The sequence below is a fragment of the Chelonoidis abingdonii genome, chromosome 7 (genome assembly GCF_003597395.2).
Source record: "Chelonoidis abingdonii isolate Lonesome George chromosome 7, CheloAbing_2.0, whole genome shotgun sequence".
NCBI classification, from domain to species: domain Eukaryota; kingdom Metazoa; phylum Chordata; order Testudines; family Testudinidae; genus Chelonoidis; species Chelonoidis abingdonii.
This window is the reverse complement of record NC_133775.1, coordinates 9,613,201-9,629,625: the sequence shown is the minus strand read 5'-3', so window position 1 is coordinate 9,629,625 and position 16,425 is coordinate 9,613,201. Positions and strand designations below refer to the sequence as shown.

The following is a 16,425-nucleotide window of genomic DNA, read 5'->3' as shown; positions in this document are numbered from 1 at the left end:
TACTGTTTTTCTTCATATAAGAGCCAGGGCCAGCATTAGGGGGTAGCAAGCAGGGCAGTTTCCCAGGACCCAATGTCACAGGGGACCCTGCAAAGCTAATTTGCTCAGGCTTTGGCTTCAGCCCTGAGTGGCAAGGCTTGGATCACCAGGCTTCAGCCCCATGCAGCGGGACTTTGGTTTTCTGCCATTAGCCCCAACAAGTGTAATGCCAGCCCTGCATGGCGAACCCCCTGAAAGCTGCTTGTGGCCCCCAAGGGGGCCCTAGTTGAGAATCACTGCTCTAGATTACATTGGTTTGTAATGGTCCCATCACACCTATTTTGCACGAGCAAGGGTTTCCTTAATACCAGGGTCTTTACAGCATCTCTGCTCTGTCAGAGTGTTGCATGGAAACACGTGGGCTGAGGGTCTGGCACTTTGAGTTCAGACTAATTAGCAATCTGATGTTGAAATGGAAACTGAAATATGCATTAGGTCAGAAATCATGGTATAATTTTGCTTTGAATATTTTGACTTCTATGGAATATTTATTCTCTCAGTAATCTCTTGTGTTCCTGATCTGCATCATACAGTACAATCCATTTTTATGATCATTGGATTTCTGCTACAGAATTTACTAGCTGCTATACCTTTTGTGTTTTAAATCAATGCAGTGGAAATTCTCTTCTCCAAACCATGCTGCAGATCATTCATTCCAAACCATTACCATTGATACTAATAGGAGTTACATATGTGAAACAAGTGCAGAATATTATCACCATTTCTATAGTTACAAATACGCATTGTGACTTAAGGCAAATGAAAGGGCTTTGTCTTCTTGTACTGAAGAGTTTACAGTATAGGGCCCTGGTTTTGCCAACTCTACTAACAGTGAGTAGTGGCTTACTCCATGAATAGTTCTAGTGACATTAAGGTACTACTCAACATAAGTAACAGTGGCGGAATCAAGGCCTAGGGAAGACAGCATGAAGACAAGGGATGGGGAAGGGAGTTAACCAAAAGTCAGGTGGATTACATTATTTGTATTTGTCAGATCTCATAGTTACAAAATATATTCCACCCTCTTTATATTTATATATTGGATTTATCATTTAGGCTTGTCTATAAAATGAGATTCAGCTAAGATAATTTTGCTGTAAAAAGTCTGGATTGGGGAAGGCAACAAAGGGAGAAAGTTTCCAGATATGGAAGATAAAAAATGTTCATTGTGCAATTGAAGTTGGCAACAGCACCAACTCAAGATTATGCAGAAGGGCCTATAAATACATCGATGAAGTACACAGCTGAAATATCTGTTGGTTTCCAAAATACAAATGATTCCCTCCCCCCCAAAACAAACTGTAAGCCAGATTTTAATACCATTACTAATGTTAAGCAGCACTTTACTCCACTAGTCATCCCACTGCCTTAAATGAGACTGCCTGAAGAGGAAGTTTTGACTTTGTATGAATAAGGATTTGGTAATCTTGCCCTAAATATCTGAAACTATATCTGAATTAATAAAATAATGGGTTCAAACGTAGCAGTACTTTCATAATTAACATTTTATATCAGCTTTGAGAGCGAAGGTGTGGGCTTATTTTATTAAATACAAAATTTGATTAGATGGGTGTGAGCAGGAAAAATGTAACGCCTTTCATTTTGTAGAGTATAAATTAGGTGGACAGAAAAGCCATCTGTCTTTGAAACTCACTGCAGCACTTCAAAGGAAAAAAGCCAGTTTAACCATTTAAAAGCACTTTTCCAAATTTCTCCAGCACTGAACTCCACTCCTTTCTCCACTATGGCCTGATTTGTTGCTTGCTTTCATTTTATACAGAAAAGTGCAAGAGGGAGCAAAGTAGTTTCTGACTGTATTTTTCAATATTATATCACAAAACTAACCAGGAGGGGCCTAAGCTAAACCCCAAAGCCTCATGTTTTAGGAGAGAGGGCCTTGAGCATCTGCAGGAAAACAGAGAAGTCCTGAAAATCAGCTATAGGGGGAGCAGTAGAATTTTTGGCACTGTTTTTAAGTAGGTATTCCTAAACATTAGTAGCACCTGGAAGAAAGAAATCCCTATAAGCAGGGAGTGGGAGTGGCAAAGAGATTATGTGAGCGAAGAGGGGATTTTGAATAACAGAAGGGATGATGGGACAACATTCACAGAAAGAATCAAAGGTCAGAGAGAACAAAAAGTCATTAGGAGTGAATTATGAAAGTCCTTATTGATGGGTTTTTTTTCCATATTGACTTACTTAACTGTGCTTGGCCTATTTGTTTGTTTTTCTTCACAAGTGTAATAAAGACATTTACTTGAAAAAAGTTCTGAGCTGTGTTATAGTGCTAATTAACCTTATAATCATGTGACTGGTTTTAGCCAGTCATAGTCACGCATTTTAAAATTCCATTCTGTGTCGTCGTTTGGGCTAGAGTTTATCAGCCATTTGTTAAACTGCTGCATTTCATAATCCTCTGGTAGGTAACCTTGGACGTGTGGATCACATCACAGAGTTTGAGTATGACCTGTTCATTAGGCCGGATACCTGTAACCCACGCTTTCGAGTCTGGTTCAACTTCACTGTTGAAAATGTGAAAGAGTCACAGGTAAGTTCAAGTTAAATAGTATGATTTGTTCACACTTACTTTTATTGGAGAATAAAAGGTATTTTCTTATTTAAAATTAAACAAAAAATAAATCCTTCCAGGGTAGTTAGTGACTATATGCCATACAATAAATGATTTTCTTTTGAATCCTGAATGGAGAAAAGCAGATATCACCATTTGTTTTTCAACTTCTTAAGTTGGAGAGAGATACCAATACACTAGCCAGAGTATAAAAATTGCCACAGTACAGTAATAACTAGTATATGTTTGTGATTGTTTATGCAAACCCTAGAACCTGCAGGGGTTAAAAGGCAATATTGGGCCCAGGTAGCCCCGCCCCTAGAGGCCTGCCCAGCCCACTGCAGCTAGAGGAGCGGGTTAAAATGAATTCAGGAGCTCGGGCAAGGAGTAATGAAGAGACTGTAAAAGAGAGGAATCCTTCTCCAGGAAGCCAGTCAGAAGGTGGAGCCAGAGAGGGGACAAGATAGTGGGTAAGGCCCCCAAGCAGTGCCTTCTTCAACCACCACTCAGTTTGAGAAACCGCTTGTCTTGGAGGGCCCTGCTCATTTGGACTTTGTTTGTGATACTATTGACTATTTAGTTAGGGCCCCACCAAATTTATGGTTTATTTTGGTCAATTTCACATTTTAAGATGTCTACATTTGAAATTTCATAGTGTTGTAACCATGGGGCACCTGACTCCAAAGGGGATCATGTGGGGGCTGTCAAAAAGTTGTTGTAAGGGGGTTGCAGGATGGTCACCTTTGCTTCTGCACTGCCTTTCTGCAGCTGGGAGAAGTTCCCAGATGGGGATGTGGGTCTGATCTCACCTGTGCTGCTGGGAGCACTCCAGCCAGGGGCTCCTAGCTGCTAGTCCCAGCCAGGTTGTGGGGGAGGGACAGGACGCCCTCTTCCCCTGCATGGCTGTTCTTGGAGCAGGGGGGAAAATCAGGCCCATGTCTGGGTACCTCCCTGGCTTCAGGGACACTCTCACTTCTGCAGTGCGGTCGCAGAGCTTCCTACGTCCAGGGGAAGTACCCAGAGTTGGGTCTGATCTCCCCCCAGGAGCAGCTGTGCAGGGGAAGAGGAAGTCCTGTCCCTCCCTAGCCAGGACAGGGCTATCAGCTGGAGCTCAGTGCATGGTAGGAGCCCCCAGCAGGGGCATTCCCAGCCCTGGCTCTCTCTGTCCCCTCCAATAGCTAGATTTCATGGAGGAGGGCTGATGTCACAGTCTATGACACATTTTTCACGGCTGTGAATTTGGAAAGGTCCTAACTATAGGGGCCATACCCCCAAACTGAAGGAGCATATATGTAGGAAGTAGCCCAGGATGGCAAATTTAGGCCCAGTAGAGAGGGAAGTCCTGGGTTCCCCTACCATGCCCCACTTAAGGGCAAAGGCCCAGACATAGTGGGAGACCCAAACAGTGTTGACCTGGGGACAGGAGCCAGCCAGTGTTACTGCCCTCTCTGATAGCAAGCGAAGGGGTTGGAGGTCAGGTGCACTAATCACTAGGCCGCCTGGCCCTCCAAACACTCTATCACAATATTATTTTGTTAACGTATATACAAAGCAAACAATGCTTGTATAGTACTTGAAAAAGAATCCAAAACAGAATGAACATAGTTATAACCATTCAACTATTGGGACTCAAGCCAGCAGTCAGCACAGTTGGGACATCAAGGTAGAGTTACAAATAGATATTGTTTTAGCACCTTTTAGAAAGTGAAAAGTATTATGCAGGAATGAACCATAGAGAAAAAGGAGCTGGTCTCTAAGTTAGAAACGTTATTTTTCATTAAACGTGTTGGTACAAAAAACTAACTTCTTAATCTTCACTTTATCAGTTGCGTTAAATTAAAAAAAATACAAACTTTCATACTGACAGATAAACTAAGCTTTCATTCCACTTGTCATGTGCCATTCTTTGTGTTTTATCCTGACATTCTGTCTCAAGAAATTTATCATAATCAGTGTAATTCTCAGTTAATGGAAAGTAGTTTATTTATTCAGAAAAGGAAAACATTTGCTCAAGCTTGATATTTGTATTCTTATTGGGGTAATATCTTTATATCCACCACTATCCCATCCTTGTTACAACTAGAAATCATGAAATTGTTTATCTGACTTCCTGGAGCCTGATACTTTATCAGCCCTTTCTCCCTGCTGTGCTTTAGTCAACTATGATCAAATTATATAGTTATGAGATGAATGGGAATCTGTCTTAAGGAGGCAGAGAGATCTGGTGGAAAGATACAATATATCTAGAGAGAGAGCTTACAGGATATTTGTTTTCACAGTTGTCTACATGAAAGAGAATAGTTTCACTATTAAGTTTGACTTGTGAGGTCTGTTGTTATAACATGTCTTCCTATAATCTTTTTTCATCTCTCCAATTTCCTTTAAAATGAGACCTGCATGAATGTAATCTAGTCTGGAACCTTATTTAGGGCTTCGTACTAGGGTACATAAGCAGTATTAGTCTTTGCAGCCTAGCTATATTAAATGAATGTTTAAAAATTGGTACATCAAACATACTGTATAACCTGGTTTGTGCTTTTTGATGATTTTCTTTTGTTCTATTAGAAAATGAGAAAAGCAAAGAACATATGGTTCAATGTATCATAGAACGCACAAACTAGTTTTTTAAACAATATATTTGTAAAAATCTATGGAAAGTAAGCATCCCATTACTTCTGTCTAAAAGTAATTCTCAGTTTAGGCCTAGCATTAAATATTCTTATGTGACATTACATTTATTATGGATTCAGTACAAAGAAGTTGTGAGAGGAAAGCAAATCCACACATTTAAATATTGTTGATCAGGTTTCAGCCAGTTACAGAGGAAATCTGATGGAGTGTCTGGACCGTTTAAGGTTGGTCTTTTTTATTTTAAGGTTCTTTAAATTCTTGATTTGAATCACTTAGTTTACTTGGACTTGAAAGTCTGTTCACTAGACATTTTTTCTGGCCCTTTGTTTGCTTGTTATTAAAATCTCTTCAGACTTGTCTGATATCATGAACTGTGTGACATCCATGTGCACAAAGAAATTAATTGCATTTCAAGGCTACCATGAGAAAACAAGACACAATCTTTCATTATCTGACTATTTCTCACAATTCATCAATTCTGTTTTTCTCCCGTTGCACCAAACTACTGCTCATTGACACACAACAGGGACAAGTGATTAAAAAGGTAAAACAATTTGAAAGAGAGCTAAAGTAATAAGATACCATGGTACAAAGACAACAGTCATACAAGCATTAGGAACCTTAGGTTGTGCTATACACTTTTTTGTTTTGTTTCTTCTGTGCTAGCATCAGACAATAATTTAGTTTTAACAAGTATGCTGCTTCTCCCCCTACATTCATAATACTGAGGATGGTGAATGGAATCATAGAAGATGGAAAAGAGAGACCTATTAGGTTATAAGTCCATCTCACTGTCAATGTAGGATTGTTCCCTGGAGTACATTTTCTATTTTTTTTTTTTTTGGTATAAAATCCTATTTAAAATGTCTCAAATGATGAGGTTTCCACCATTAATGTCTAGAGACATTCCATAGCCTCTGATCTCTCTGACAAGAGGTGTTCCCTGATATTCAGCCTTGGTTTTTCATCATAAGTGCATCCTTCCAGCTCTCTGAATTTTTTATCCCTTTTCTTTGGACTTCCTCAGTATGTCTCTGGTAACGTGGAGCCCAGAGCTGAATGGAGTATTCCAAGTAAGATGATATTTCCACTATCTAGAGAAAGGACTGTAGACTCCCTGTTCCTTGATGCCTCAGAATATACAGCCCAAAACTGCAGTGGTTGCCTTTTCCTGCTACATCACTATGGAAACTTGTGTCTAATTTGCTGTCTACTATCACCCATAGGTCTCTTTCAAAACTGTTGCTTCCTTCCTCCCATTATGTGTATGTTGTGTGATGGCCATGTAACAGGGCTGATTCCTCCCAGCCCCAGGAAAGAAAATTGAACACAGATTTCTTCCATGGCAGTCAGAGCACTAGCCCTAATTATTCTTGGTATATTTTTATGATAAGTATATTTTATTGGCTTGTTAATATTTCTGAGATTTCAATATTTTGTTTTGCTTGAAGACTATGTAATAAGCTCTTTCTCACCCCAACTTCGATTTTGTACATTATTTGTTTTATGTTGTCATCTTAATTTTATTTTTTTTTAATCAAGAATAATTAAAAGAAATAGTTTAAAGGTTATATTTATGTGAATAAAGAACTGGCATGTGCAAAGGCAGCTAATGTCTATATGATCTAGAATTTGACCTTTTGGTCTCCAGTATATGGTTTCAGACTCCTCAATCAGGCGGTCCTCTATCAGTGATAAGATCTGAACAGTGAATTTCTTTACACATTTGCTCAAGTGAATTCAATTAACACTAATATTGGAAAGTACAAAAAGAAATGGATATGTTATGCATAAGGACTATAATCATGCAATGATTATGCTTACAATAACGATGAAAGAGAATAAAGGAAATGAGATTTGCTGTGGAACATATGGTCCCATGGGCAAAGCCTCCAATTTCTGTAATTATAAGTGTCAAAGGCTGCTGACTATTTCTAGATAATATTCTTTACTGGGCCAGGTTTGTTTCCCATTAATTTCAGCTGTGCCATTCATAACATCATCCATAATTTTACTAATTTTTCTCTCTATGGAACCTCAAATTGGATCAAGTGTAATACCCAGATTATATTTTAAGTATGTACCAGTAATGTACGTATTGCTTCAGATCCAGGCTCACTTCTAAGATGGCTTGCCTTTGAAAGCATCAGCAGGAAATGTTTATCCACCTGAGAACTGGAACAAAGAAGGTTAATTTATAAAATATAAATGTAAAAATTATTCTGTTAAATGTGAATTGGAAGATTTTACAGTTGAAAATTGTTATTTGTATTGTGCTAGCACCCAGAGACTGCAATCAGAGAATTGACTCTCATTATGCTAGGTAATGCACAATGGACCCTGTCTTGACTATCTCTAAGAATATGATGACAGATAACAGTTGAATACAACAAGCAGACAGGAGTACAAGGGGGTTATGATAGGTGTAATAAACTGTGGTCACATTCCATACATATTACACATAGCGACAAAGAATCCTGTGGCACCTTATAGACTAACAGACGTATTGGAGCATAAATTTTCGTGGGTGAATACCCACTTCGTTATCTGCGAAGGTTTATGCTCCAATACGTCTGTTAGTCTATAAGGTGCCATAGGACTCTTTGTCGCTTTTTACAGATCCAGACTAACATGGCTACCCCTCTGATATATTACACATATGTATCCCTAAAATAACTGCTGCACATGTGGATACTCTGAACCAGGGGTCAGCAATCTTTCAGAAGTGGTGTGCCAAGTCTTCATTTATTCACTCTGATTTAAGGTTTCGCGTGCCAGTAATACATTAACGTTTTTAGAAGGTCTCTTTCTATAAGTCTATAATATATAACTAAACTATTGGTGTATGTACAGTAAATAAGGTTTTTAAAATGTTTAAGAAGCTTCATTTAAAATTAAATTAAAATGCAGAGTCCCCAGACCGGTTGCAAGGACCCAGGCAGTGTGAGTGCCACTGAAAATCAGCTTCCGTGCCCCCTTCGGCACACGTGCCATAGGTTGCCTACCCCTGCTCTGAACAATTGTTCCATGATGAGAAATCCATATTCAAAAGCAGTATTTCCACTGGGATGAGAAAGGAGAATTAACTCACAGATGTTTGCCAATGCTGTGAAATCATTCCATGAATATCTGTTCTTGATGTGGAAGAGTTCAAAATTTATGAAAATTCCCCCATTGCAGAATGGTATGTTTGAAATGTCAGTGGATGTCAAGTTCGTTGGCTTATATCAGTGGGCCTGTAGATACCATGAACTCATGTAAGTACCCAAAGTTTTCCTTACTATCTTGGCTCATCTCTGATGATCATAAGTGTCATATCTAATTTAAAAACAAACAAACAAACCTGCTGCCAAAGAAAATAGCTTGGAAACTGCAAAGCATTTCCCTGCAAGTTTCTGTTCACATTGTTCTGCAGAAATAGGACCACAGTCCCTCCAAATTATGGCCCTGATTATAGGATGATCTTTATACACAGGACATAAAATTACCATTATCTGGAAGGGCTTTTTTCCTCATCAGAGAGTAAGAAATTAGTATTTGGAATTATGTGCCTCCAGAGGTACTGATGCAATACACCTTACTAGGCAAAAGGAAAAGAATAGACAGGTGCGAATAGTATTTGATGGTATAAATGGCATTAGATGCTAGCCTATAGTCACTTTTATTAACCAACACAGGGCTAAAATTGATCAGATGTCCAATCCAACTCTCATTTATGACACTGCGAGTCTTTCCATTAATTCTATAAAAGTCAGCTCAAGACCCAAATTTTGCATCAGGAAGAATTTCTTCTCAGCGTGCTCTCTTTCAGTCGCTCTATAAAATACAGTATATTTACAGAGAGAGATAGCTGACTCACCATCCTTCAGAATATGAAACAGGGACCATTTATAGGATAGGTGGGCACATGATCAATTTGTTATGAATGCAGGGAGCTAGTACTGGTGGATCCTTAGCCTTTCTGTAATCTTTTTTGTAATTTAAAAAAATCATTAATGTCTCTGATTTTTAACAATATTCATTTATTATCTTGACCTTGGAGAGTGCAGTGTAATTAGTTATATCTGCAGGAAAAAAATGGTGGTTCTTCGAGTGTTTGCTCATGTCCATTCCAACGTAAGTATGCGCACACTGTGTGCACCGCTTTTGGAAAGTTTTTCCCTCAGTGGTAACCGTTGGGTCAACTGTGGGGCCCCCTGGAGTTGCACCCTCATGGCATGGTATATAGGGTCCTGCCACCCCACTGCCCCCTCAGTTCCTTCTGACTGCCTGTGATGGTTGCTGAAACGTTGCTTGTCTCATTGCGTTTCACAAGTGTTGCTTCTCAGTGGACTTCTCTGTAAAATAAATTGTAAATAGTTACTATTAGAATTTTATGTTAGCATAGTTAAGTAGCGTAGTGTAGTTAGTAGTGTTGCTCACCTTGCAGGGCTAGCCTGTCCTGGCCGTTGGGATATGCCTCTGTCCCAGGGTGTCAAACTGTGTACGGCATGCCACAAACCGATGCTGGTGAGTGACCCATATGATAGTTGCCTTAAAATTGAAGAGCTCTGTTCCCTGACCAGGAATTGAACCTGGGCCATGGTAGTGAAAGCGCCGAATCCTAAACTAAGCACTAGGTCACCAAGGAGGTGATGCTGTTGTTATCAGTATGTTTGCCCCAACACTTGATTCTATTGAGGATATCAAAGAGCAATTCTATACAGATCTTGGCAGAGTCTTGACCAACATTCCCAAGCAGGACAAGATCATTCTCAGAGTGTTAACGCTAGAGTCGGGCAGGAGTCAGATCTCTGGAATGGCACTATCAGAAAAGAAGGAGTAGGAAAGACTAACTCCGATGGCATTCTCCTCTTGAGCAAATACCTAGAACATGACCTGATCATCACAAACACCCTCTTTAGACAAAGTAAGATGTATAAGACCACCTGGAGACATCCTCTCTCCAGGCATTGGCACATTCTTGACTATGTTATTGTTAGAGCTCGAGATTGGAAGGAGGTCTTCATCGCGAGGGCCATGCATGGAACCGATGGCTGTTGGACAGATCATCACCTTGTTAGATCAATCATGAATTTCCAGATTGCCTCAAGGCATCGCAGGCAGGCAAAATCAGTACAAAAGAAATTCAACATCAAGTCCCTTTAAGATATAGTGACTCAGGAGGAACTTCAGTAGTGTCACCAAGAGAAGTTTGACGCTATGCCTATAGCTGATGATGATAATGAAAATTTCTGGAAAGGATTAAAGACTGCCATTCTCTCGGCATGTGTTGAGTCCATTGGTTAAATCACCCGCCATCACCAAGATTGGTTTGATAAGAATGATGCTGAGATTCAGGCCCTGCTTGACCAGAAAAGAAAAGCTCATCGCATGTGGCAGAATGACATATCACACCAGCAGAAGAAAGAGTTATACAAGCAACTCAAGACTGAAGCCCAAAGGAAAATCCTTGACATCAAAAATAAGTGGTGTCAAGAAAAGGCCAAGGCGATTGAGATGTATGCTGATAAACATGACATGAGGAGTTTCTTTCAGGCAATAAGGGCCATTTACTGTCCATGATCCCATAGACCCACATCACTCCGAGCCCAAGATGGGTCAACATATTTTAAGGACAGCAAAGCCAGATGAAAGGAACATTTTGAGTTACTCCTGAACTGTGAGTCAGCTGTCTCTGATGCCACTATTAAATCTATACCCTCAACAACATGAAAGAGAATTTCTTGCTGACTCCCCTACCCTTGAAGAAGTAACACAACCCATTATGCAAACTAAGAACAACAAGGCAGCAGGGCCAGATGGCATACCAGCTGAAGTCTACAAGTTTGGAGCTGAAGAACTGGCAGGGCAGCTCCACAAACTTTTTCTTCATATCTGGTGTAATGAAAAGATTCCAGAAGACTTGAGAAACACTAACAGTGCTCCAATCTTTAAGAAAGGAAATAAGTCGGAGTGTGGAAACTATCAAGGCATTACCTTGGTAGCTACAGCAGGGAAGATTCTTGCCTGTGTCCTCTAAAACCGTTTACTTCTCCTTGCTGAGGAAATATTGCCAGAATCTCAGTGCAGTTTTAGACCATCCCGCAGGACAACTGACATGATCTTCATTGCCCACCAAATTGATGAAAAGTCTCGCGAGCAAAATCAGGACCTGTACATGGCTTTCATTGATGTGACGAAGGCAAAGGTTTTTTTTTTATAATTGTAATTATTTAGATAATTTTACGGGCAGACGGAAACCTGGATGGTCCAGGCAGGTGGCTGGTTCACGACCGAGGCTCACGACACCATGACCAGAAACCTAGGGAGAAACATATGTTTTGAGCTGATTGGCATGCACCCATTTTAGTTATTGGGTAGCTGAAGCTGGTACACTACCAGGGAGATGCAGTTTACAATGGAGTACGGACTCACCCACTTAGTGTTTAGGGTGTGATCTGCTTTTTTTTAGTTTTTGCAACAATACCTTGTTTCTAATTTGCCATTTTTGGACGCTGCTAACCACGATTTTTTTGCGTTTGGCCATTTTTTAATTTAAAGGGGCCTTTATAGCTTTGCGAGTTTTACAGAGCTTTTTCCTCTGCTAGGCAATATACCGACCATTTGGTGAATTGGCAAGTAAATTTTTTTTTTATTTTTACAGATTACCCCACATTATGGGACGACTGAAAAGGATGTGGTAGGGGGTGTATTTGGTACCTTGACGGTTAGAATTGCATAAAGTTGCCAAAATAGGAGGCAGCTTTCAGGGCCAGTCCATTCCCAAGATTGAGCACATTTTATGGAGGGCGTTTTTAAGATTTTGGTTTTGCCTTTTTACAGTGCCGCTGCTTTTCGGCTGATAACTGATGTGAATTTGTTGTTTGATATTTAGGGCCACAAGCAGGGACTTAAGAACCTTTTGTACAAAAGCCCCCCCTTCGTCAGAGTCGATAATTTGAGGTGTGCCAAACCAGAGAAGATTTTTTTTTAAGAGTTTTGTGGCAGCCACAGCTGCTGTATTAAGCTTAGTTGGGTGTAGGCTTAGGTTGTCGCCTGGTTAGTAATCTGCGCTTTTAGTTGCTTAATTTTTACTAGCTGTTGGGTACACACCTCTTCCCTTCTCCCCAACTTTTTGTTTTTTTTTGTTCCAAAAACATTTGATACCACATGGCTGCCTCAGTTTATATTAATCCCACAGCTGCCCCTAGGTTTTTACCCTTCTGCTTTTTATACTCGGCATACAGGTCTAGTAAATCCTGCCAAGTATGCACGCCTCTCTGAAGCTCCCCCACGGAACCCCAGGGATTGTATTCCACTTTGGTGAGAGCCCTCTCCAACTGGGAGAGGTCCTCACCTCCCTTTGAAAAAGAGGCAACAGGATTCAGTTCCTTTTTGCTGCCTCTCCCGCAGCACGGGCATCCAGTTCACCAGCCTCCGAGGGCCCCACCAGGCTGGGCAGCCAGACTTCCATCTCCACGACCCCTAATTCTCGTGCGTCCAGCCTTGAACCCATCATTGATGCCATTGCCCATGACTGTAAGACTCCCGAGTCTGTAGTTGTACCCTTTTGTTTTTTGAACATGTTATTACAATCCATTAGTACTGCTCTTAAGGTTTTTTTAATTACTTGAGATTTCATGTTGCCCATGCTGGCAGCGGGGCTTATAATGTTCACCCCCCTGGGCTGGAGGGAGGGGTGCTAAGCCATCCTCCATATTACTCGGTTTACGAGCACCGAGGGTCCATACACCAAATACAAAGCCCCTCCTGGGCAGAGCGAGAAACCCTAAGTGTTTTTTTCTTTTATACTCAGGCATGCTATGGCTGAGCGTGTATGCACCGAGGATTTTTTCTTTTTGCTTGGAGCATTTTAATTTAATTTTAAATGAAGTTTCTTAAACATTTTTAAAAACCTTATTTACTTTACAAACAACAGTAGTTTAGTTATATATTATAGACTTATAGAAAGACCTTCTAAAAACGTTAAAATGTATTACTGGCACGCAAAACCTTAAATTAGAATGAAAAAATGAAGATTTGGCACACCACTTCTGAAAAGTTGCCAACCCCTGTGCTAGAGAGTCATGTACATTGGAATGGACATGAGTAAGTACTCGAAGAAGAAAAATGGTTACTAACCTTTCTGTAACTGTTGTCCTTCAAGATGTGTTACTCATTTCCGTTCCAAAACCTGCCCTTCCACCCATCTGTTGGAGTTGCTGGCAAGAAGGAACTGAGGGAGTGGCAGGTTCCTATATACCGTGCCCTGAAGGCACAACTCCAGGGTGCACCAGAGCCAATCTGACAGATACCACTAAGGGAAAAACTTTCCAGTGGCAATGCATGTGGCACATGCACACCTACATTGGAATGGACATGAGCAACCCAACACATCTTGAAGAAGAACAGTTATAGAAAGGTTAGTAACCATTTTTTACTATTTGGACTGGATTCTGTGGGCTGCCAAAGCCATGTTGTGCTGTCCTTAAACCTTCCAGAGATTCCTAGCTGAGAACATCCCTTTGTGGGAATTCTCCACTGGTGTAGCTTTTTGTTCTACACTAGCTGTCTTTGCACCTCCAAAGAAAGAGGGAGAAGGAAGCAAATCAAAAGTAGTTTGAGGGCAGTACGCCCAAACCTTCATTGTTGTCAGGGCCCTGATGCCATTGGTGCCAACAGTGTAAATTAGAGTGAGACCCCGTCTATTCTAATTTATGCTGGAGCTAGTTAGCTCTATATCAGAGAGCCAGAAATGCCTCTCTGTGGCTGCTACTGTCTCAGATGTGGTGGGGAGCTGGCGCCTTTGTATGTCAGTATGCATTTGATTGTATTTACTTTTTTATATTATTCTTTCCCATCCAAAGGAAGGGATTCTTCACATTATTAGTAATTCAAATCACTAGTATCAGAGTGCTTTATAAAATTCATATTCCTACCAGAGCTTCATTTTAAAAGACTGCTAAGTGTGTGTACGTGCGCAAGTGTGTGTGTATGAAAGGACACATTACATTTAACAAGCTTTGTAAATTGGATAGTGTATCCTTTTCTATTAAGGAGTTTAATTCTGAAAGTTTCATATTTGAACTCTATCTTTTTCATCCAGCAGTATTTGATAACCAGCTTGAAATATATTTTATGTAGTGTATTCCATCAAACATATAGTTATATCAAAGTTTGGCTTAACTTATTCATTGCTGAATTATTTGCACATAACTTTATTAATCTTCCTGTGACTAGCACCATCCTGTTTTACAAATCTGGCTGAAGCACAAGTGCATCATTTTAGCACAAGCGCCTATTCATGGATACACCAGATCCTCATCATCCCTTGTACAGTGCAACTGCACTCGTCTCCCATGTGGCTCTCCTAAGATACAGAGAATGGGCCTGCAACTGCCCCTGTCTTTTCTGGGATATTTTATTTACCCCTTCAGTGGACTGATACTAATTAATAATTTTTTTCACTACCACTTTTGTTATGATCTGTCACATTGACTTACATTTTTTGTTAATAATGATACATTTCTTGAAAAGCATATAACATTAACAGAGTAACACGTGGGTATGGAGAGCTATCTACATTGCCTATCCACGCACTTCATTTGATGGATTAAGAGGCTAAAAAAATGGAATTTGGAGAGTTTATTAGAGATATGCACATAGACTAGTAAATAATCCCAACAAAACCAATATCTTAGGCAGTTTCATCAACATATTTGAATATATTAAAAATAGGAACTTGATTACAAAGAGTGGCTTTAGGGAGTATAAATATCAGTCTGATAAACAATGTATGGTAACAGCAGAATATTGGTGAGATTCAGATTAAAGAGCTAGGTAAATAGTACAAGAAAATTTACTTTCAAATAAATACCTTTCAAAACAAAAAACAAAAACTCTATGCTGATAAAGAAATATAACTTTAAATTTATATTACACTCATAAACTTGGCTCTAAAATAGTATTTTTGTTGTCTTTTAGAAATGTTTTAGTATCTCTAGTGTGCAGTATGTAGTATATACTATATACCTTATTGTACAAAACAGCAAATTTTCTTACATTCACTATTTACAGTAATTCATAACCATGATTGATTTCCCACCCCAGTTTTCAGTAGTAAACAATTAAAAAGGAATTTAATTGTGTATGAAAACTTTTTGATACAAATTTAGGACTATTACTGTTGCAAAACCAGTAATGTAAAACACAGATGTAGACATAAAAAAAGATCTTATTAAATTACATTTTGTAGCAATGGAAATGTAACATCAGGATGGGTGAGTTTCAAAGTGATCAGTAATGCTGGATTGATCTACTGCCAAAGGGAATTAAATATTGATAGTTAAATTTCATGCAAAGTTTTATGGGTAGTTTAAGGTTTTCCTTGGCAAGAAGAAAAATCACTAATGCTAAAAAGAAAATGCACCTTAAACATCGGAATTCTTTGATATCTGTAAAATTGGATTCTTGGAGTTTCTTTGTACTACATTGGGACTACTTGGTTATCATACTGTCAAAAGATAAAAACAGCTTCAAACTGAAGATTGGAAGAGTACCATTATACGAAGAATTCCTTAACTGATTCCTCCTTATTTTAGAATATTCACAATTAGTAGTCCCTCATTGAACAACCTGAGAAAACATATATTTTATGTAGCATATTTAGATGGAAAGCAAATGAAAACAATTCACCTGGGCCTTGAGAATAGCAAAGATGCATGGTCAGTTCTACCTTTAGGAAAAAAAATGAATTTCTGTACCACTCACTCTGTCAAACCAATATTACTGGAACTAAGCAGGAGTACTCCTCAACTACATAGAGAATTTTAAAGACCCCTTTTTCAAGAAGTTACCCCCCTAAAATATCCAGTTAGTAATGCCTCATAAACATCCCACACACAGATGGAATACAAGCTGTCAGGAACAGTATCTCTGCTGATGCCACAGCACAACTGGCTGCTGAGCTCTGTGCCTTTATCCTCACACAAAACTATTTCAAATTTGATGACAACATATATCTCCAGATCAGTGGCACTGCTATGGGCACCTGCATGGCCCCACAATATGCCAATATTTTTATGGCTGACCTGGAACAACGCTTCCTCGGCTCTCGTCCATTAATGCCCCTTCTCTACCTATGCTACATTGATGACATCTTCATCATCTGGACCCATGGGAAGGAGACTCTAGAAAAATTCCAC

The 16,425-nt window shown here is 39.6% G+C and overlaps 1 protein-coding gene across 1 annotated transcript in view; it reads left to right on the top strand.

Moving 5' to 3' along the window:
- Positions 1-16,425, top strand: part of AGBL4 (AGBL carboxypeptidase 4) — a 1,477,624-nt gene that overhangs the window by 73,184 nt on the left and 1,388,015 nt on the right. Inside the window, exon 3 of the mRNA XM_075067593.1 lies at positions 2,463-2,587. Within this exon, the coding sequence (XP_074923694.1) occupies positions 2,463-2,587 (125 nt within the window). The remainder of the gene's footprint in view (positions 1-2,462; positions 2,588-16,425) is intronic.